A 24,309-nucleotide genomic window follows, 5' to 3' on the forward strand; every position below is an offset into this window, starting at 1 on the left:
CGTCGCATTTTGTTCAAGTTTTGAATGCTACCCAATTGGAATGCAAGGTGCAATGTCATCCATTATTTCAAAATCCGACAGTTACTCTATTTTATTTTTGTTTTCACATGATTTTGTTTAATTGAATCATTCTAGATTCGTCTGACCATGCTTATCGTTTGGAGATTGTTCTATCCAACAATTGCCGAAAGTGTTATCTATTTATTTTTTTTGCACTTGAAGAAACGTGTTACTTACTCTCTAGCACACTCGCAACAAGGACAGCCTTTGAGAGATCGTCTCGGTTAATATGAGCGATACAGGGCGGAGTTTGTCTAGAATCAAATACTGTAGACAGTCCTTGCAGGCAGGAGTGCAGAAGGTTAGCGGAAACGTCAACATGAGGCCGAGTGTCCAGGTGATCGTTGTTGGCGCAGGTTGCAGAGGAGAAATTTACGCCAACTATTCTATCATTCACCCCGATCGTGTGAAGGTAAACCTGTACTTCTCGAAAATATATTTATAATTTTTATTGGAGTAGTTGTTGTTTAGCCATTTTGACTCATTTTTGAAGGCCCACAGATAATGTAGTTCTGTAACTGAATAGCCCTAAGACATTTGAAAAGAAAGCTTTAACCCTCCTCTTTCATTAGAAAAAAGTATGTGTCTAGCTTCTTCCATTTAAAGCCCCAGGACCTTGGGAGGAACTCACGATGCAAAGTCCAATGATACATTCGCAGGGGTTGATGATGTCCTGAGGCATTTAAAAGGTTTGCTGCAAAGTCCGCCTCGCTATCTTTCAAGTTGAGTGGTTATGCGACCCGAGGTCGCTAGCTTGTCCACCAACTCTCCCCCTCTCCCACACAACAGAAACATAGCAGAACCCCTGCTAAGAAAAAGAAAGCCCCAACTTGCCTTAATCTAACGGTGTCCTCCTCAGATAATAGCAAAGAAAATGTCAAAATAAATGAACTTCTAAATTGATAACAAAAAATATTGTAGCAGGTTTTTCCCTTCTGAAAGAATGTATTAATTTTGAGAAAACATAAGAGACTGATATTACATACCTTTCAAAAACTTGATATACCTATCTAACTATAACCTTAACCTCCTTGTCTTATAACCTTATCTTCTCTGTTTCTTTATCTTCTTGTGTTTTTTACCTCACTGTGAATGTGTGAAACTGGAGTGTCACGCCCAATTTCGTCTTCACAATATGTTAACCCATTTTGTAACAATGACAATAAAGGTATATTCTATTCTATTCTATATTTGAATTGAAAAACGAATTATTGTGGTGGACCTCTGGCATCCTTTGTTGGTCAATCTGATAACTGCAAGTAGATGTTCCATGCCCCCAAATGAAATTCTTGACCACAAATAAATAAATTAGCCTCATAGTCCAGTAAATGCTGTAGTTTTCTTTTCGCGTGGCCTTATACATGTCCGGTGGCCAGGTATTGTGGACCAATAATATATTGTATTTAAATATGTAAAAATAATAACATATCCTTGCAGTATATGTCAAAAAAGATTGTTGCTGCAACTTTTTTTTCTAGAAAATCACAATTCCTAGTTACTGGTGGACTTTATCAAAACAAGTTTTAAGGTTATTTTTGTAGTTCAATGTTATCAAGTGGTTTGTTTCATGGGAATACTACGCATGTTCTAGAATTAGTATTACACCAATTGGAAACACGTTCGAGCTATTAGTGGAGACCCATTGGCCCGAGGCAGAAATATTTCGTTGACAGTTTATAGATGATCTAAGGAATTGGACTTTGCTGTTAGGGATGTATTTGAACGGAACAAATCCACAACCTTTGTCCTGCAAAAAAAAAAAAAATGTTTAACTCACTGTTTGTTATGTCCATTGGCAAGATAAAACAAGTTCTTGCATCGTGTAACTTTTTTATCCTATCATATTATCTTGGAAAGATCAAGTGCCAGGTCCCAAAATAAAAGCTTAAGTCAAGCATTTGCGCATGTCCACTATCATTGCAGGTTGTTGGGGTCGCGGATCCTAGGAAATTTGCCCGCACAAAGTTCCAAAAACTGCACCATATTCCAGATGAGAACCTTTGCGATGGTGAAGACGCATTTTAAAATCTTCCAAGTGATGTTCCTTGTCCCTTTTTTAACAGTGCCGTTTGTAGACTGGCGCCTTTTAGCAGAACGAGAGAAGTGTGCAGACGCTGTTATAATTTGCACTCCAGACAACCTTCACAAGGTAAATGAAAGGAATATCTGTCTTGGTTTGTCTTCCCTTTGTTATAAAATAGAATATATATCAAAATTATGAAACATTGTATGATTATTATGTTATCTTACATTTTTCATGTATGTTTGCATATCAGGAGCCTGCGGTGGCCTTTGCAAAGAAGGGTTACCATGTTCTTCTGGAGAAACCAATGGCCGTGAGTGAAAACATGACATTAAAATCATTGCAACGGATGCACAACAAATGGTTGTTTGTAACTGACACAAAGTGACCCATAACAAAATTCTTTCATATTTGGATTAACATATTTTCGGCACTATAATGCGCTGGATTATAAGTCTAGTGATATGTTTTATTTTTCATGTATAAGGCGCATGGAATTAGAAGTATGGTGAGGGATTTGTGCAATGATTGATAAGTGGGAATATATCACTGATCAAAATTGACCTATGGCCTTTACCCAATCGGACGAACATTTAAGATTTTGTGAAGAGCGCGATTGGAAGTGTCACAGCAGGAGACATTTCGCAGGATGCAATTGATGCTTTTGGGCCCAGAAAGATCACATATCATCTCAAAGTCACCAAAAGGGCCTTAACTACTGAAGGATTTTATATATTTGACTATAAGGGATTTTGTACGATCAACGGGAACTGGGACAAGTTCTGATAAGATAATCAGCACATCCGACGACGGAGAAGGGCCCTGATGACGGGGGACGGCTGGTGATGTTTGGAGAATAAAAAGCCCTGATGACGTGGAAACGCGCTGAGATGTTTTGACCATGACAGACATCGAGGAGCTGTGGAGCCCACGTGGGGGGCTTTTCTTGACGCGCCCATGGGAGGTGCCGGCACGCCAGCTTGGGAGAGACGTGGCTCAAGAGAAGAACTTCAGAAGATCGAGAGAGAGGCTGGACAAAGACTAATTCGGCTAATTCGATTGAGTTCACTCAGTTAAATACATTAACAAATTAAATCTGCCCCCGTGTGGAAATGCCGGTCTCTTGTCCGTCTTTTCACAAAAAGAAACGAGCATGCATTGTTAGGTGAATGAAGGTTATGTTTGGTTAATGGAGTCAGATAACTAATTCGAACAATTTGGTAAACGGTACATTTTTAAGATTAATTCTTAACACTATGAATTACAGGCTTATATTTAAAATTTTACTCTTGAGAAGGTCGATGAAAAGACTCAGTTTCGGGTAAAATTATACAGGTCACAATGTCATCACCATCGTAAGATTCGCCTAAAATCCCAATTCAAGACATATCGAAACGAAGGCGGGTCCTGTAACCGGTGAGTTCCTGTTGAGGCTTTCCAAAATAATGTTCTTCAATTGGTTGATTATGATTTTTATAATAGCCCAAATTTTATTTCAGACAAGCAGTAAAATAATTCCTGACCTGAACATGACGCACAGATGCAGATTATTAATCTTTAGATCACATGTGAACACTTTGGGGTTTCAAATCTTTACTAGAGTCTGGTCACACCCTGTGTTTTGTGGTAAAAGTTGTCTTGGGTCATCATCTCTCCAGCCAAGAGCTAACGTTATCTAACATCACCCGAGCATAAGAAATCTCAATGTCACAAATAACTTTATATTTCTCCCCAGCAAAGGGATTATATTTTGCCTAAAATATAGTATTTTACTGGGCAGCACGGCGGCGCAGTGGTTAGCGCATGTGCGGCACAGTTCATGTCATGAGAACCTCCTGCGTGGGTTCAAATCCAGCTCCAGACTTCCTGTGCGGAGTTTGTATGTTCTCCCCGTGCTTGCGTGGGTTTTCTCCGGGCACTCCGGTTTCCTCCCACATTCCAAAAACATGCATTTCAGGTGAATTGGCCAGTCCAAATTGTCCCTTGGTGTGAATGAGCAAGCGAGTTGTCTGTCCCTGTGTGCCCTGCGATTGGCTGGCAACCTGTTCAGGGTGTCCTCTGCCCACTGCCTGATGATTGCTGGGATGGGCTCCAGCACCCCCGCGACCTTACTCAGGATAAGCGGTGCAGCTAATGAGATGAGATAGTATTTTACTTTCCTTAGAACAGAGGGAGACATCCTTGCTTACTTTATCCACGTTGAGTTGGTGCTGTGGACGACCACATAGCTTTATCCAAGGCAGATACTTGTCTCGATTTAAATGTGGCTTTGAAAAATGTAAAAAATGCACACCATCACCCATCTCATCAGGATACCTTGTATCAGATTTGCATGTACCCCATGCACACTGTTTTACCGTTTTATAGTTGAAAATATAAAAAATAAAATAAAAAACGCACACCAAAAAAAACGCACACAAAAAAAAACTGACGAACCAGATTTCAATGGATGAGGGAACTCAGAATGTCAGTTTATTGGGTTTACTACGCACACTGTAATTGGCTTATCACGTTTTAGGTTGGGGCTTAGTCATTAGCCAGATGCATAGCATTGGACGGGAAACAAACCCGGATCCGGGTGAGCAACATGCTGCTCCCCATCCTCTGGACCACTCTGGATACAGATGACATATGCAAAGGCTTTAGCTTTTATCTCATCAAGACATATTTTCTAGTCACTGTAGCAAATTGTCGATGCTATTGTAGAATATTGTCAGACATTAAATTGGTCTGGTACAGAAAAAGTAGGGGACCACTGAAATACAGTTTTGTATCAATTACACGCAAAGTCTTTATGAAGGGAATGCGAGTCTGAACTGAATGAGGAGAATGAATTGTGGGAAGTTAGTCATTCTTAACTAAATAAAGAGAAAGGCATTGTGGGAAGTAATTTGGTCATCCCGAAAGATATAAATAAACACTTATTGAAAACGTTTGTCACCTACAATGCTAATTTCTGGCTGAGAAAAAGTAAAACAAAATTTTATACCGATTTCTGATCATCTTTTTCTCATTTCGCTAATATATATGGTACAACTGAAATTGGTGCGATCATTAGGTAAAACCTAATGCCTTTTCAAACCTTGGCCTTTTACATTGGATTCAGCGCTCTCCCCGCCGTGATCCGGGTTCAATTCCTCTTGCATCCAATGTTATGCAATTGTGAACAACCATTCACATCCACCGAAACCTAATTGCGATTTGTCAGACGGATTGTGTCTTTCGCATGAAAATAAAGTGCGTTAAAATCCACTGCCCTCGTTGAACGGTTGGCATGTATAGAATAGTCACAGTAACGATAACATAAAAAATAAAATCTGTTTAAAAAAAGGCCCATACATACTCATGAGCATATCACAACGCAGATGTTACACTTTCTAGTAAAACTACAAATGATTTGATGACACTAAATGGTACCTAGCACGCCTGTTTTCAGCGTCTCCTTCATTTAACAATTCTGATTCAACTTTTCAGCTCATAAGCAAGCTCTGGAGAAACATGACGACTGTCTTGTTCATCAGATTGGGTGTGTTGACTGACAAATAAATTTAAACTAGACGTGGCAGGTATATGCACAAAAAATTAACATGTAAAAACCACGAGGTGCTACTACTATTTTCTACTGTGTTAAATTTAAAAATTGCCATTATAAGGAGAAGTGTCCTACAGGGCCATCTGAGGTCATAATGGAAAATACTTCATTTTTTTTTTACCAAGTTTTGTCTTTCAGTAATATCAACTTATTCCCACACATCTGTTTGTGATCCCAGACAACGGCTAAAGACTGCATGGATATTGTGCGGACATGCTCTCAGAGCGGTGTGATGCTGTGTGTGGGTCACGTTCTACGATACGATCCTACCATCCGCAAGATAAAGGCAAGTTTTTTTGTGCGTTTTCCCTATTGTTATCAACGTCAACAAAAATCAAAATTTCCTTCTGAACAAATTGGCATCTGGTACAGGACTAAATAGAACAGTCGTCAAAGTCCTACTTGGAGGAATTGAAGTTGTTTGTGTTTGACCCTTAGAACTTTTGAATCTGAACATTATAAGTGGTGTTCCTCAAGGTTCTGTCCTTAGTCCCTTTCGTTCAGCCTGTATCCAGTTTGCCAACCTAGGGTCAAATGACAAGTTATCCGACTGAAAATCAACTGTTTCTTTTAAACCAAATCAAAAGGGAGATAACAAAGAAAAAATTGTGTTGTTACAAATATTTGGAGTTACTAAGTATATTCACATGCATGCAGTAATTCGACTGGAAACTGAATAGTACCAGAATTCCGATTTTGTCATACAATGTGAATGCGCAAAACAACCCGTTTAAGGTCTCAGTTTGACTGCAAGTTTTCGTTTTGCAACGGTAGGGTAAATCCTTCCATTTTCGCATTACTCCCGCATGTCGACGCATTTGAGTACAAAGTTTTCCTCATCTGGGATATTTATATGACCCAAATAACAGTGGGACCTGTACTTCACAGACAAATGATACACCCAAACTCTGGCTTACTCGCTAAAAATGTCCAATGGGTTTTTCTCCTGGAGATTTCCATTTTATTTACAGCTCCCACGGCAGTGAAAAGTCCGCAGGTGCATCCATCTATATAGTGAATGGCACAGCTTTAACCACCAATGAATACTGTAAGTCTGTGCTTTTGGCTAGGCATGTACAAGCACATCTTGTAATCACTTGAGATACAGCAATGGCGCTCACTTTTGGAGCACAGAGGAAACAAGCACGATACTTAGTTAAATTTGGTGAGTGTCATGAATGAAAACCATCCTTTATCTAAAGGGACATTGTGTAATATTTTGCGCAGCTTAGTTGTACATTTAAAAAAAAAAGTTTTATTAATAATAATAATAATACAATAATATAATGAAAGTAGTGGAGTTTTATCACCTTAAATCTCTGTAGTTGGTATTTTTCTTTGTGCTTTGTAGAATGGAATAGAATAGAAATCCTTTATTTTTATTACCCAAGGTTTCAAAAAATTCTAAGCTGCCCCATATATTTGATTGATTTTATATATATATATGTATATAATTACACAGCGGGCGGCACTGCGGCGCAGTGGTTAACGCGTGTGCGGCACAGTTCTGAGGTTATGAGATCGAACCTTCCTGTGTGGAGTTAGCATGTTTTTTCCCGTGCTTGCGTGGGTTTCCTCCCACATTCCAAAAACACGCATGTCAGGTTAATTGGCCAGTCCAAATTGTCCCTAAGTGTGAGTGAGCGAGTGAATTGTCTGTCTCAATGTGCCCCGCGACTGGCTGGCAACCAGTTCAGGGTGTCCCCTGCCCACTGCCTGAAGAAATCTGGGATGGGGTCTAGCACCCCTGCGACCTTACTGAGGATAAGCGGTGCAAATCATGGATGGATGGATAATTACTCAGCACAAGACAACCCAATATAAAAACCCAGTAGGTAGCAACTGAAATAGCGATCGATGATACAGATTACATGATATGACAAACAGGGGTTCAGTTCAGTGCAAATTTGAATTTAGTATTGTGACAGCTTTGGGGAAGAAGCTGTCTAGTCTTATTTGTTTTGGCTCGAATGGATCGGTATCGCCTACCAGAGGGTAGCAGGCTGAACAAATGGAAACTGGGGTAATGTCCTTTATGATGCCTTTTGCTATGTTCTGGCATCTGGGATTGTAAATGTCATGAAGAAGACAGTGGCTTGCCAATTATATTTTGTGTAGTGCATGTCATCCTCTGCAGCCTCTTCCTGTGCCACACTGACACAATGTAGGTCAGCAGGCTCTCTTTTGGTGTAGCGGTAGCAGGTCACCAGTAGTCGTGCGCTGCTTGTAGCACTCATTTTTAGTTGCACTACCATACAGCGGCATCTAGCGGTCAAATATTGCAGTGATTTAAATGTGGAAACCTTGTCCACAGGTATTGAGTGATGATGTTGCACGTACTACGCCCCCTTCCAGTTTGTGCCCAAATGCATGTAAACTGAGCTAGTCTCTAGTTATGTAAATGATTCAATCGCATTTCTCCAGAAATCCAACATTCTGTTCTCACTTGGATTATTGCCTGCATGTAAACATACAGTATCCACTGTCTTTAGAAAGCAAAAAAAAACAATTTTAAACGTTAGTGATCTCATACACAGTATTTATATTTTACTTTTATTGGTAAGCTAAAGAATATTTTACCATCGCTTGACCTTTTATCCTGGTTTATTTTTATGAGAGAGCATGCCCATAAATTGCCTGACAGCATTTGTTTGGTTGGTTTAGAAAATCCCTCGTCTTCCTGCCTGGACCAGATGTCCCCTTCATGGAATGTTCTTCACGTAGTTAAACCGTGACGAACCAAATACTCTTTTTTTTGTACATGTATAACTAACGACAGTTACCGGAATGTAAAAGCAAAACGAACTTGTTTCTGCTTGATATTATTACATTGATAATTCTGTTCATTTTTTCTAAAATACATTGCCTTGTCTCTTACAAATATGATTTAACTTGTTTTTTTTTGTTCCCCCCCTCCCAGGAGCTGTTAGATTGCGGTACCATTGGTGATGTGGTCCATATTCAGCACTTGGAGCCAGTAAGGAGAGAATGGGGATAAAGATACACTTTACATGATTACATTTATGTGCATTGTGTATGTTTTTATTCAAGTACACTATGTACTTTTGTCTTTAGGTTGGCTTTTATCACTTTGCTCATTCATTCGTTCGTGGAAACTGGAGAAATGAAGCCGAAAGTTCATTTTCTCTTCTGGCCAAATCGTGTCATGACATTGACCTGATCCATCAATGGGCAGGGAAACAAAGGTACATTTTTTAAACAGTTTGCCATTACTTGTAAAATTTGAAATTTGTTCTTGATATTAATATTGTGTAATGTTGTATGCAATGGGATTAGACATGACACTCCAAGGTAAACATATAATAAAGTCTTAAAAGGAAAAAAAGATAAGACTGTCATGATAAATAGGCAAAATTATTTACAACGTAGTACTTAGAGACTGGGCTAAGTTTTAACAATAGTGCAAAGATAATAATAGTGCATCGTAACAGTATTGCAATGAAAACAAGTGCAATACCACTTAATCGCAGTCCCCAAACAAGTCACTAGGTATATATTTTTCACGAAACTACCAAGCAACAGTTCTCTGGTCCCAAATACACTAAGAAAAGACCAGCTTGAAAAATCAACTTAAAAACTACAGTTAAAATGTCTTGTCCTGCTGTCTATCTTACACTTTATTTTAAGAATTGTTGTTTAAATCAAATAAGAAAAATAGGCCTATATTTTCTGTGATATCTTATTCCACACAATTTAGCTCGTTTATTTTTACTCTTTTGGAACAAATAGTTATAAAATATATTATAATTAAAATATGTACATTTACAAGAAAAGTGCTAACCGGCAGGGGAGCAAAAACGTATCTTACTTTAACTTGTGAAACAAGTCTATGCACTGGTCCTCTTGAATAAAAGCATCCATCGATGAAAAATAGGCCAACCAATGAGAAAAAAAATCCAAGTCATGGTTTGTGTTGCTATTAGCTTGCTAATACTATAACTAATGCTATTTGACTACCGCCCTCTGCCATGAGGCAAGAGAATTGCATGCCTTACTTAGCATCTGCGGACACTCAGCACTGTAATATGATACATACTAATTGTATTAATAATGTTCATAATATGTGAAATTTCAGCGATCCGAAAAAGAAAATCCAAAGATTGTGAAGATGAATGAGAAATCATTTAAATAGCAAATAAATATTTTGTCAAACTAGGCTTTTTCCCCTCTTCTGACAACTTAAATCTGAAATAGGAATTATGCTATGGCTGAAAATGTAATTGTTAAACATTATTGATATGCATTAAAGGGACATTGTGTAATACTTAGTGACTCCTAGTGGTACAAAAAAAAACCTTCATTCAGTAAAAATTTATTTGAGTAATGGGCAAAAATACATGAATTTACATCAGATTTCGCAGGTAAGAGAAATGTGTATTTTTTTTAAACAGCAGAATCCATACATAGTAGTTGACACCCTGTTTGTCTGGCAACTTGCTGTCACGCTGTGCTCATTTGGCACTGTTTTTTGTTGGCATTATACAATACAGTGCCATGTGGTCATATAGTACACAATGTACCTTTAAGGTAATAAGAAAAAAAGTAGTCACATTTGCTCAAAGAAGTCACTGCTTGTTTTTGCAGGTGTTTGAAAGTGACGTCATTTGGTGTTCTCAGCCACTTTAGTCCAGAAAACAAGGTATTGTTGTACTTGGTGAGACTTTAAAGCAAGGGTGTCAAACTCACGGCCCCCAGGATTAGGCCCCCAACTTCATATGAAAGTTAAAGGGACCGTGTATATAATTTGACCACTGGATGTCGCTGTCTTGTGTCATGTAACCAAAAGGAGTGCTTGAAAAACACAAGGAAGAATACAAACTACGGAGACTTGAAAAAAAAGCAAATGAAAAAAAAAATGAAGACACAGGAAAAAACGAAGGGGGGAAATGAGCAAGAAAAGAATTGTTTATATAGTCGTTGATATCAACATTAAGACATTGTATGCAAAGAGATTAGACATGGCACTCCAGGGTAATTATGTAATAAAGACGTTGAAGAGAAAAATAAAAGAGTGCCGGGCTAGATAAGCAAAAATGATAAGTAGTTCTTAGAGACTGCCATAAGCAGTTATAATAGTGCAATGAAAAAAGTGATGACAGAAAAGTTAAAAAAAAAGTTTTTTTGGGGGGGAGTACACGTTGCAGCAAGACGGCCGACAAACATCATCTTCCTTTAGGTGAGCACCATCTCGTGGAAAACACCAAATTCTTGGCCGATAAGTAATTTTTAAAATGCACATTTATATAATAGCTTCATGTATTTTTTGCTTATTATTTAAAACATTACTATTGGGGTTTTTGACCAGGAATCATTAAATAATATACACTCTCTTTAATTGTAGCTCACTCAGCTTATGTATTAATTTATTAATTACGGTAATTGATTTAACATTTCATATAAGTTTTAAATTTTTAGATTGTATTTTGTATGGACTCTTTCATTTGTTTGTAAACTGTTACGTATCTGGTGGGCGGGGCTTAGCCTAGAAGTAAAAGCTAGGGTGAGACCATCCGTCAACAGGCGTGCACACTAAAAGTTTGACTTTTTATCATCAAAATGAATGGCTTTGACTTTACGGTTTATTGACCTACAGGTACGTCATAGCCGAAGCTGGAGGCAAAACAAGACTTGTGCTGGTCAGAAGACAGTGGAAAAGAAAGCTGTCATTGCTGCCAGTTGTCGTCATGTTGTGTAAACACACAGAATCGGATATATTTTTTTGTGATCTTAAATTGAAGTCTAACAGGAACTCAACGGATACAAAAAAAGAAGTGAGTTGTGGTTAAATGCAAAATTAAAGCAAAAAGATTGGACCGAGACACTCATAAAAAACGCTTGGGTTTGTAGCGCACACTTAATATCTGGTAAGAACAAGAAGTCCATACTACATATTATATCGGCAAATTATCTTGATATTTTCTTAGCTGCAGCTGTTAGCGTGTTACCTAAACGCCAATGTTAGCTTTGTAAACAATGCGTGTTGCTGCTCGAACAAACACACAGTGCAAAAAAACCTTGGGCACACAATCCATGTTACCTTTTAGATACATAGTTATTCATGTAATTGTTGTTTGTTGTGTTTTTTAGGAGAGGTTTCTCTTGAAGACATTTAGCTGAGGATCAGAACATACTAAGATACTTGGCCAATATAATAAGTTATATGGACTTGATAACAACAATTATAAAGGTCTAATTTCTCTTGCCTGATATGAAGTGTGCGCTGCAAACTTGAGCATTTTTGATGAGTCCCTCGGTCCAATCTTTTTGCTTAATGCATTTAACAACAACTCTCTTCTTTTTCTTTTGTCAAAAGTGTCCGCTGGGATGCTGTAAAATTTGATTTTCCGATCACTAACGTTTTTTCTCCGATTCTGGCACATGACATTTTCCCACCGAACTAGCAGAAACAAACGCTTGGTTTACTCAGTCCTTTGACCAGGGCAGAGTATTCTTTTGCCTCAACCTTCGCCTGTGACGTCAGGCGTGACGTAGGCTATGAAAGGATCTATTTTTTAAAACATAAAATAGTATTTACTCAGCACTTTTTTGGTGGAAAAGCCCATTTGGCCCAACCTCACCGCAACCTTAGCTCCTGCGGCCAGGAACTTAATTGAACTTAAGACCCCTGCTTTAAAGGAATGTGAAGATTATATTGGAGTGTTACACATGTGAGGTGTGTTTTATTAGCCAGCAGGGGCCAGTAATCGTTGCCTGGACTGTTCAGTTGAGGAATCCTGTCCTTACTCAGCAAAGAAAATCTACCTAGACAAAGTGAAAAAGGTGATTAATTTTTCACGTTCTTAAGTTTTGCACAGTTGGCCATACTCGATATTTGGTTATAATTTTTCTCTTAGGGACACACTGGCTGGCCATTATCCATCATATGTACCAATTCCTTGCCAGACATCGAGACTGTAACTGAGGCTCTAAAAATTGGACCGTATGGCCGATGTGTTTACGAGTGTGACAACGACGTCTGCAGTAACCAGGTTAGCAAAAAAAACCTTCAATTTCAGGTTATCCTGTTAGAAAATGGTAAAACCTCTGGAGCCCACTTGTCTAAATTTCACCCAAAAACCAAGTATCACAATTTATTATAAATGTTTATACACAACAATGTCTAGTTAGCGGGGTTTGTACTTGTGCTTAAAATCCTTAAAAATGCATGAATTTTACTGTTGTCCTTTCAAGGACTAAAAAGTGCTTGAATTTTGCGTGAAGAATTTGTAAATGCCATATTTTTCACCAAGTCTACTTAAAAATGACACTTCCGTGCTCTCAGGTGACTTTAATTTGCCATTGCATTTCTTCTTCCCTCATGATTAACAGCAACTGGCATTAGTTAGTATGGCCTTGTCAAATGAAGCGTCATCGCCCCTACCGGTTGTGCCCAAGAGAAACCTACAGCTTAAAATGGCACTATGATATGTGTATTAATGCAAGGATTACGTATCAGTTTTGTTCATATTTTATGGGCCATGCAAAGAAATTGTAAATGGAAAGAACTTCCTGCAACTGAAAATTTAATCTACATACTACTGTCATTTTTACCAAACACCTATATTGGGAGAGATTCGTCTCAAAAATAAATATATTCACAGTATACTCAAGATCTAAAAATCCTATGACTTGATAAATGCACACCCAAGATTAAGAATCACATACTGGACTGTCTCAGAAAATTAGAATATTGTGATAAAGTTCTTTATTTTCTGTAATGCAATTAAAAAAACAAAAATGTCATACATTCTGGATTCATTACACATCAACTGAACTATTTCAAGCCTTTTATTATTTTAATATTGCTGAATTTGGCTTACAGCTTAAGAAAACTCAAAAATCCTATCTCAAAATATTAGAATATCATGAAAAAGTATACAAGTAGGCTATTCAACTAATCACCTGAATCATCTAATTAACTCGAAACACCTTGCGAGGGTTTCCTGAGCCTTAAAAACACTCAGCTTGGTTCAGTAAACTACATCACAAGTATGGGGAAGACTGCTGATCTGACTGCTGTCCAGAGGACCATCATTGATACCCTCCATCAGGAGGGTAAGACACAAAAAGAAATTTCTCAAAGAGCAGGCTGTTCACAGAGTGCAGTTTCAAAGCATATCCACAAAAAGTCTGTTGGAAGGGAAAAATGTGGCCGGAAACGCTGCACAACCAAGAGAGATGACCGCAGCCTTAACAAAATTGTGAAGAAGAGCCGCTTCCAGAATTTGGGGGAGCTTCAAAGACAGTGGGCTGAAGCTGGAGTCCAGGTATCAAAAGCCACAGTTCACAGACGTGTCCGGGAAATGGGCTACAATAGCCGTATTCCCATGGTCAAGCCACTTCTGAACTCAAGACAACGGAAGAAGCGTCTGACTTGGGCTATGGAGAAGAAGCACTGGACAGTTGCAGAGTGGTCCAAAGTCCTCTTTTCAGACGAAAGCAAGTTTTGCATTTCATTTGGAAGTCAAGGCGCCAGAGTCTGGAGAAAGGCTGGAGAGGAGCAAAAGTTGCTTGAAATCTAGTGTGAAGTTCCCACAGTCAGCAATGGTTTGGGGAGCCATGTCAGCTGCTGGTGTTGGTCCACTGTGTTTCATCAAGTCCAGAGTAAATGCAACTGTGTACCAAGAGATTTTAGAGCACTACATGCTTCCATCTGCTGAAAAGCTCTATGGAGATGAGGATTTCATTTTCCAGCATGATCTGGCACCTGCCCACAGTGCCAAAACCACCAGTAACTGGTGCACTGACCATGGCATCACTGTCCTTGATTGGCCTGCTTATTCCCCTGATCTGAACCCCATCAAGAATTTGTGGGGTATATTTAAGAAGAAGATGAAAGACACTAGACCTACAAATGCAAATGAGCTGAAGGCCGCTATCGAAGCATCCTGGGCATCAATAACACCTCAGCAATGCCACTGGCTGATTGCCTCCATGCCACGCCGGATTGATGCAGTAATCCGTGCAAAAGGATTCCCAACCAAGTACTGAGTGCATCAATGGACATTTTCAAATGTTTGATTTAGTTTTGCTGTTATAAAATTATTTTTTTTACTTGGTCTGAGGAAGTATTCTAATATTTTGAGATAGGATTTTTGAGTTTTTTTCAGCTGTAAGCCAAAATCAGCAATATTCAAATAATAAAAGGCTTGAAATAGTTCAGTTGATGTGTAATGAATCCAGAATGTATGACATTTTTGTTTTTTTAATTGCATTACAGAAAATAAAGAACTTTATCACAATATTCAAATTTTCTGAGACAGTCCAGTATGTGAATTGCACATATATTTTTGGCTCAACAAAATAAAGGATTCACACCAAATGTTCTTTTAATGGGACTGAAGAAATTGGAAATTGGCTTTGAAAATCCCTGAAAAGTGCTTGAATTTGGTCGTGAAAAAAGGGTGTGCAAACCCTGAGTTGGAATCATTAAGCAAATTGATCATCGTCCCATGTAAAACTTTCTCATTCTATTGGCAGATGGGTAATTGTGCTCATTTTTTACCAACACCGAGCTAGCCTAGTTAAAAATGTTGACGAGGATAGCCGTCAATGGCACTGGATTTAAGTCTTTTTCTTTAACTAAAACAAACTCAGTTGGGCCCTGGGGCCAGATCAGACTTACTGTTCTCAGGCGGGCCAGCTCAGTAAAAGAGTGTCAACTGAAATGAGTGGAAGATAGTGATATGTTTAGACACGTTCCAAGGGATGGGCAGGGCACCTGTATGATACAGCAGGGGTAAACCAGTGAAAGCTGTCGGGCCCTGCTGTTCAACAGAGGAGTGTGTTGTGTCACCCTGACCCAAGTGACATGGCCGCTTTCTTGTGTCCATATTCATCTGGAGGGACGAAAGCATGACCGAGTTGTGTGCAGAGGTGCTTAACTTGTTTTGGTGTTTGAGCATTTGGGCTGGCCATGGTCTCAAAAACCTTTTTTGTGTGTGTTTTTTGCTACTTTTTCCATTTGTTAAAATTTTATTTGGTTTTTGTATTTGCTCGTCTTGTTGTCGGTCACCCCTCTAGAGGGATTTGACCAGGGTAGATGAATAGATAGAATAAATATTTTGTCACTTTACTAAATGATACAAATATGGTACTAGTGCTGCTTATTTGAAAGTGTTTTTTGAAACGATTTTTAAAGCATTGTATTTTCTCTGGATAACAGCTTTTAAATATAGTAAAAACTTTGCATCTTTTCTATGTATTTTTAAAATATTTAAGTATTTTCCAAATTAAGTACATTACTTATAAGCATTGTTTTGTAAATTTTACTTGAATAAGTTTTCATATATAGTAGTAAGTTTGCATATTTTCAATATTATTTCAAAATAATTATTTCTAAGCATTTTCAAAACAAAATCTATTATGAAGCGTTGTTTTTTAATTTTACTTGAAAAACAGATTTTACATTCAGCGCCATAATAACGTGGCTGCCGTGTTGTGGCCCTGACTGACCCAACTACCTGGGGACAGGCTGCAGATTGGACATTATTGTGTAGATATCTGACAGAAACAAACTTCCTGTCCACACTCCCTTTGATATTTAGGACGTTTTTAGCGATGTGTTTTGGTGAAGAGGCTGCTGTCCGACTTCAATGTTCTTATAACACAAATTTAAATAGATTTACAGAACTTTTATTTAATTTTTTTTTAAAAATGCTTCGGAAGGGTGTATAGGAGAAAGTAGAACGCTAATTTACCATAAATTCTGGACTAAAACCAGCTACTTTTTAGCTATGTTTTAAACATTGTGGCCTTAAACACACGGTGTCGTCTGGAAACATTATGATGGAAACATTATGACACACTTTTAAAAGAGAGTTCTTGATTTTGGCACGTTCACCCTGTTGCGCTTATTTGTAGTGGGAGCCAATATTTCTTTTGTAATAACACTCTGTAGTCTGTACAGTCATTTGAGACTTCTTGTGATTAAGGTCTTTACAAATAAACATGACTTAACTTATTTTACATATTTTCAATAGTTTTTTTTAGGGTAATATTTTTCGCATTTGGTTCGGGAAAAAAGTTACAAAAGTAGAATCAATTGCATCTTTTGTTGTTTTTAATCATGAATTTCGTTTTTTTAAACGCAGATTGTCATTGACATGTGAAAAAAAGATTTACTGTATCTCAATGTTTCTGTCTTTTTTTTCTGCTTTTTTTTAATATGGTAAATGGCACATCTTCATTGTTTTACATTGCTGCAAAATTAACATTCCATTATTGAAAAAAATAAAAGATAAAAAAAAAATGTAGATATATATTTTTCACGTGACCATTACAATGTAGGGACTGTTGTAAAAATATTTTTCCAATTGCAAATTGGAACTACTATACTACATTCTTGTAACTAATTTTCTTAGTTGATTTGTTTTTGTAACTTGTTGACAATGCTGTGTTTTTGTACCGGTATCTATATTTTTTGGGGTAAAATAAGAAAAACACTTGAATCGGGTTATAGTATCTGCCTTTGGAACAAGATTTTTTTCTGTGTCATGTAATCCAGGCATGTCAAACATATGGATGATTCAATCTAACCAGACGTAAATTTAGTAAAAGAAAAAGCTGGTCTCTAGCTTATTTTCTATTTTTTTTTAAATATAAATACAGATCAAATGCTCATTCCTGCTGCTAGGAGGTAGTAAATGTGTAAAACCTGAAGTCCAGTCTGGTTTTATGTTAAAGACAATATTGTGCAGTGTATAAATGTATATCTCATTTTCAATAGGCCCAGCCTAGTAGTTTGAGCTGATGGCGATGTCTGTTTTTTTTTCACTGCTAAAACTCTTATTTTGTATTCTTTTTTATTTATTGTATGACAATTGAGGCAAACATCCCGCTTGCGTTTATGTTTGTGGTGAGTTGACTCAGATGTAAAGCTGCATGTACAGAAACGTTAAAATTCAGATTCAATGATGAACATGAAAATCATTTTTTCCATTGTTTGTGTATAAATGTGTTGTGCTTAAAAAAAGATCCTTTATCATCGGGGATAATAACTGGTAGAATAGGCTAGTAATGTAGAATGAATGATAAAGCACAGCATTGAAAAACTGAGCTAAGTATTTGGTGTTAAGATTTCTTTTACTGAAACGGCCCACCTAAAAGCCTCTGCATCAAGCCAGACCAAGTTTGACATGTCTGTTGGAATCAGTTAAGATAATTTTTACAGGTGGGTTACAAGTTCAAAATTAAAAAATGGTTCTTTCTGATCTGATCAAATTACCTTCCTGTTGTTACTTAGGTTGTTAACATGGAGTTTGAAGGTGGTCTGACAGCAGCCTTTTCCATGGTGGCCTTCACTGAAAAAATGTGCAGACGAAAAACAAGTATCTATGGCAGCAAGGTACTAAAAAGAAAGTAAATATTAGTGATCAAGATTTAATGTCACTTTGATGTGTTACCTTTCAAAATGACAATATAAACACGGCTTTTTAGGGCGAGTTGACGTTTGAAAATGGCGAGATTCGCGTGTTCGACTTTCTGACCCAGAAAGCCTCCAAATATGTGGCAAATTTGGATGGCCCTAAAAACTTTGGGCTGAGTGAGCACTCACAGGGGGATTACTACTTGATGGATGCTTTTATTTCAGCCGTCACGGTGAGTCTGCTATGATTTTTCCTTCTTGCACATTACAACCCTCAGAGGTAAAGTGCCTAGCAAAAGTATTCCTCCCTCCTTACAAACCTTCAGTCCAAACAAGGAGAAAACTAGTCAGAGAAGCAACAGAGAAGCCCATGATCAGATTGAATGGCCTGCAAGCACATACAGCTAAGATGGGACAATCTTTGTATAACACAACCATTAGTCGTACTTTGCATAAAACTGCCCTTTATAGAAGAGTGGAAAGAAAAGCACTTTCTGAAAGGTCCATTTGGCGTTTGCAAGAAGCCACGTGGGAGACACAAATAACATGTAGAACAAGTGCCAGGTTCAAAACGATGTCCGAGATTTTTGAGTGAAGAGGATAGAATAAACCACGTGAACGTAAAAGGATTCGGATTGGACAATTTCTTTGGTTACATGGTATATACACTGCTGGCCACAAAAGGGCACTCTAACCTAACAATAAACATGGAAAGAATTTAGTACACTCTTCCACTGGAGGGCAAGTTAACATAACAATATACTTGAAGGCTGTACCTTTTTCTAACAAATTACTTTGAATGATTCATGTGATACATTACAGCAGTTAATTGTTAGAAAATAGATAGGAGCCTTGAGAAAATTGCCAGTGGCCTTCAAGTTGTAAATGGGTTAGCAAAGGGAGTTCCGTGCACCTATTTGATAACCGATAAGAATCTACCAGTGAGTTTCCGAATTGTAGCTTTTATTAAAGACAAATTATGTTGGCTTGGTAATCTTATTGTATTGACGTTGAAGGTGCTTGCTCCTGAAAACAACTTGTAACTGGTTTTGAGTCCATGATAGAAATATATAAAAGTATAAAGTATATCTCATCTCATCTCATTAGCTGCACCGCTTATCCTCAGTAGGGTCGCGGGGGTGCTGGAGCCCATCCCAACAATCATCGGGCAGTGGGCAGGGGACACCCTGAACAGGTTGCCAGCCAATCGCAGGGCACACTGGGACAGACAACTCACTCGCTCATTCACACCTAGGGACAATTTGGAACGGACAATTCACCTGAAATGCATGTTTTTGGAATGTGGGAGGAAACCGGAGTGCCCGGAGGAAACCCACGCAAGCACGGGGAGAACATACAAACTCCACACAGGAAGTCTGGAGCTGGATTTGAATCCACGCAGGAGGTTCCCATGACTTGAACTGTGCCGCACATGCGCTAACCACTGCGCCACCGTGCTGCCCAGTATAAAGTATATATTGGGTGTAAAATATAAAATATAGTATAAAAGACACACTTAGACCATAATTTTCCCCCACACAAGGTGCAGATGGTCAGATGAGACGTAAGAGTAACACTGCACATCACCCCGAAAACACCATCCCCACTGTCAAACATGGTGGCGGCAGCATTATGCTCTGTAATTGCTTTGCTTGAGCAGGGACTGGGAAGAGAGTTGATAGAAGGATGAATAGAACCAAATACAAGGCGATTCTGAATGAAAATCTGTTAAGAGTCTGCAAGAAACCTGAGAATTAGGCGTAGGTTCACCTTCTTACAGGACAACGACTAAAAAAAGCAAAATCTAAAATGGAATGGTTTGAAACTAAGAAAATATAATGAAGGTGTTACAATGGCAATGCCAAAGTTCAGACCTCAATCCTATAAAGCAGGCATGTCCAAAGTTCGGCCCTGGATCAACAGTTACGACCAGTGATAACATTTTACTTGCCCGCCTCTGCCATAAAATCAATCACATGTGGCCTGTAATATTGACCACAGTATAAAATAAATGTATACAAAAAAAAAATTACCATTTCACCAGATGATGGCAGTAGCCCTTTGGCCACCTTGCCCCTGGCTTTTTGTGGGAATTTTAGCCTAGCCCATTTCCAACCTGGCAACTGTAAATAAAGAAGGAAAGTTGACTTTGAGGGCTGCTGCATCCAGGACAAGTGAAAATTGGAGTATTTTTTTCACCGAAATCCCAAAAAACGGTCTGCATAATTTGCCAAGAAACTGTGGCTGTTTTCAAAGAATATGAGATCAAGAGGCCCTGCCAGACAGAACATGTTGACTACAAAAAGCTAACTAGAACCCTAGAAACTAACGCTGTCAAAAGGTGAAGCAACTGGAAGCTTTTTTTAACAGCACAGCAGCTCTATTTTACAAGACCCCGCAAATCAAATGAAAATGCTACAATGGCGAGCTACAAAGTCACGACGCTGATCGCCAAGCACTGCAAACCTTTCATGGAGGGTGAATTTATGAAAGACTGTTCAAAGAATGCCAGGCTGAATAGTCTGCCCACACACATTTTCAGCTCACGAAATCCTGCTTTTTCAAAAGTTTGGACACCCCTGCTATACAGCATTTGTGAAATTATCTAAAAAATGCTGGGCAGAAACGATCGCTATCAAACCTTGAGAAACTTGAGCTGTTTTCTAAGGAAGAATGGGCACATATTAATGTTTCAAGATGTGCAAAACTTATAGACATACCCCAAAAACTAGTAGCTGTAATGACTGCAGAAAACCTGTACAAAGTATCAACTTAAAGAAGGGCAATATTTTTGAAATGCCTACTTTTCAATTTCATGGTAAGGCATTGTAAAAAGGAATGGTTTCATCTTTGGTTACAGAACAATGACCCATCACTCATCGCCACTGGTCCTGAGGAGACACTGCAGAGCCACTTACTTGTATTTGAGGCGGAGCGATCCCGGCGGGAAAGCAGAGTGATTCATATCAACTACTCAGGATGATCTCTGAAAAACCTCGACACAATTAGGAAAAATAATGATTTATTTCAGAAATACTCCAGAGTCGTGCTTCTGACACGGAAGTTTTATAATCATCAGTGTTGAGTTGTATTATTGCTTTGTTTGAATTCTTATTGGGTGTGTCATGCAGTTTCATATTAACCCTTTAAAGGCAATACTTGATTTTGAATGTATATGCACATCAACCTCTATTGGCTTTTAATGCCGTTGGTCCGTCTTTTAATGCTCTCCACAATCATAATCAAAGAATGAAGCCAATCAGTTATAGTTGGATTCTGGGTCAAGTATTTGCTGTTTACACTAGCCATGCAATAAAAAAAATTAAAGTCAGGATATTTAACATGACAATACAATTTTTTTGTCCTATCCTTTTGTTCTCGGATCATCTATCAAACATACAGCCCACAGGCAGGATCCTGCACCTTAGATGATTTAAATTCCGCCGCCATACATTACCGTGTGTCAAAATAAAGAAAAGTCTCTAGGTCATTTCTATCAAGTAATTCAAACCAAATGCTCTATCTGGCTGCTACAAGGCAGTGTTAAGTTTGTATAGTGCTGTGATTTGGTTCAGGTGTAAAACTGCATTCAGTCAACTGTTAAACCAGTTAACACATTTGCTGCAAAACGTGAAAATCTTTCCCCCCCATTGTTTGTGAATGAACGTGTTGTGTTTAGAAAATATCACTTGTCATCTGTGATTACAATATGTAAAGTAGGTTACTAATGTAGGCGGAAATAATGAAGCATAATACTGAAAAACACAGCTAAAAATTGTAAGTTGACATTCTTTTACGTATCCGACTTGCATCAGAAAAGATAGTTTGACATTACTTTTCTATTTTGAATCTGCCATGTAAATGTATGTCTATGATTGATGTACAACTGATCTTGCAAGAGGGCTACACGCGTAACCAATTTTTTTTTTTTTTATGTAGTTTCATCACTGTTCACTTTGAAATTGAAGCTGCAAGTGCAAGCATTATAACAAAAAATAAGTGTGTTACACATTAAAAAATCAATCTGAAAGTTCAGAGTGTGTTTTATACATTCCACACTTGTGGTTTTGTGCTTTGATGGGCAATCATGGAGAACCCCGCTTAGCATCCATGTTGAAACCGAACGTGCTCAAACGCTGCAGTAGTCCACATGGAAACATCGTCACATCAGGCCTCACTATCTGCACTCATCTGACTATGAGTGGCGAATACAGAGCAGCTTTGTGTTGGTGTGAGTTCAGACCCCTGATACTCATGACTTCTTTTTCCCCGCGAGTTTGAAGAGTAAACTCTGGTTTTAGTGATATCTGTAACCAAATGCAATTACGAATGAAAAGGGATAGGTGAAATTAGAAAATTAAAAAAAGATTGTCACTGGTTAGTTGTGCACATACTCACCCACTTACGCACTGCTATGGGAAGGCAACCTCTCATTTGCTCCCTTGCTTGCTGGACGGCTGCCTTTCCGGGATTTGTCATCACTGCATATTAAATGGTCAGTTCTTTTTTGTGCTCCACAAAATATTTGAAGGACAATAACACATGTGTGGCACATAGGATACACAAATGTAGTATGGCACTCAATAATCGAAACAAAAAACTTTTACATATAAGAGTTTTTACTGTTTTTGGAGACCATGACAATGTTTATCTTGGGGTTATATTTTTATTCCAAAATAATATAATACAGTCTTGAATCTGGGAAAATGATAATGTACTACTAATGATAATGTACCATATTTTTCGTAAAATAAGGCACACTAAAGAAAAGCCTAACGTTTGGCAGAAATTCAAAAGGGTGCCTTATAGACTTGAAATACAGTAAATCATATGGGACATGCATGATTGCAATGAAATGCTTCTACAAATGTTAAGATAAGATAAAGCCAGGTTTTCGTATATTTGTGGGATTCTTTCTGAAGGTTATTTCAAAGGAACCCTAGCTCTTCCTTACAGTTATAATTGCCTGTGCCTAAAACTCTGGTGTGCCGTATATATAAAAAAACAAGTGTCATAAAGGAATATTTTGAGGGTCCGTCTTCTAATCAGTTGCGCCTTATAGTCCAGAAAATACAGTAATTCCCCTTTTTTGGCATTTTCAAAAAGTATTTTTGCTTTTTTTTTTTTTTTTTGCAAAAACTCTTCAAGCAAAAATAAAAAATGACCCAAAAAAAGAAGACAAGTCTTTTGGAATAGCAGCGACAATATGCATTGATGGATAAACGCGCATGCAGACACATATGTATCAATTTTTTTTTGTCTATGAATGAAACCATTTCATCAATTTTGTTTTGAAACGCTCAAAACTGAAGCAAATAAATTTTGTTCATTTTTAAAGCACTGAATCTGATCATATTAACTGAATATGCGGGCTAGCTTAGATTTTCTTTTCAGGAAATTTGATAAATACCTTGATAAATAAAATTAATAAATTATCAATATAAAGGAAGCAAGCTATTTGAGTGTTGGCCTTGAGCGCGGTACACATCAATATTTCATGGAATAAATATTCATGGATTACTAAAGGTAGGGGGATCAATCCAAATATCAATACTAAGAAAGTACTGGTTTGAATCAATACTCTTGTCTTGGGATTCATACTTCACTCCTCCAACAATTTCCTTAAAGCACCACGTCTCTATGTAAATAGCACAGCCCTTCTCTCTCCCTCACCCAGCGACCATGGCATCCTTTTAAATGTATGCCCTGAGTATGTGAATCACAAGCACACTCTTAGTAACTCTCCCTACCTGGCTTGCTGCTGCATTCTGCATGGCAGACAGAAGAGCAAGCCAAATCTAATCTGCCACCCTTACCAGAAGCTAAAAATGGTTTCAATCAGTCCTGTGGCCATTATTTCAACGACAGGAAAGGACAATCCCAAGTGTAATTTCTGTGGTGAAGGGGTCTGCTAGTCTAGCAACACCAGAAATGTACATAAATCCAAAAAATTTGCAGAGCGCAACGAGCTGCAACCGAAAATATGAACATGTTATTTTTCCTGAACAAAAACCTGTAAATCTGTTATCACAATGGCAACAGAGTCAATGAGAGACAATGACAATTTATTTCTGACTTCATTTTCAAAACTGTGTGCCATGGGAGGTATTTTATTTCCTTAGTTGCCGTTGTTATACAGTAGTTGAATTTTTGTTACATAGCTGATTTTTGGTTTGACACTCTAAGCTTTTGTTCTGAAACAGTTATTATAGAAATATTTATTTTTTATATCTTCTAAAAGTTTGC

At 38.0% G+C, this 24,309-nt stretch overlaps 2 protein-coding genes across 4 annotated transcripts in view; one reads left to right on the plus strand and one right to left on the minus strand.

The window, feature by feature from the left end:
- On the plus strand, positions 1 to 22,098 carry LOC148369899 (uncharacterized). 3 transcript variants are annotated; one of them, XM_088332130.1, is made up of 13 exons: positions 1 to 472; positions 1,984 to 2,068; positions 2,136 to 2,209; positions 2,337 to 2,396; positions 5,854 to 5,961; positions 8,596 to 8,652; positions 8,751 to 8,881; positions 10,281 to 10,335; positions 12,384 to 12,476; positions 12,551 to 12,685; positions 17,941 to 18,042; positions 18,135 to 18,296; positions 20,924 to 22,098. In XM_088332130.1, exons 1-13 carry the CDS (start codon positions 290 to 292, stop codon positions 21,044 to 21,046), a joined length of 1,368 nt encoding a protein of 455 aa, XP_088188256.1. In that variant the 5' UTR covers positions 1 to 289; the 3' UTR covers positions 21,047 to 22,098. The 3 variants fall into 3 exon arrangements, with proteins under 3 accessions (XP_088188256.1, XP_088188257.1, XP_088188258.1); XM_088332131.1 differs by lacking the exon at positions 18,135 to 18,296; XM_088332132.1 differs by lacking the exons at positions 17,941 to 18,042; positions 18,135 to 18,296.
- LOC148369900 (coiled-coil domain-containing protein 63-like) overlaps positions 21,968 to 24,309 on the minus strand; it is a 13,718-nt gene continuing 11,376 nt past the window's right edge. The window contains exons 14-15 of the mRNA XM_088332129.1: positions 22,462 to 22,544; positions 21,968 to 22,370 (exon numbers count right to left, since the gene is read on the minus strand). Coding sequence (XP_088188255.1) covers positions 22,466 to 22,544 — 79 coding nt within the window. The 3' untranslated portion in view covers positions 21,968 to 22,370; positions 22,462 to 22,465. The remainder of the gene's footprint in view (positions 22,371 to 22,461; positions 22,545 to 24,309) is intronic.

This window comes from Urocampus carinirostris, chromosome 3, assembly GCF_059441175.1.
Source record: "Urocampus carinirostris isolate Australia breed hairy pipefish chromosome 3, RoL_Ucar_1.0, whole genome shotgun sequence".
NCBI classification, from domain to species: domain Eukaryota; kingdom Metazoa; phylum Chordata; class Actinopteri; order Syngnathiformes; family Syngnathidae; genus Urocampus; species Urocampus carinirostris.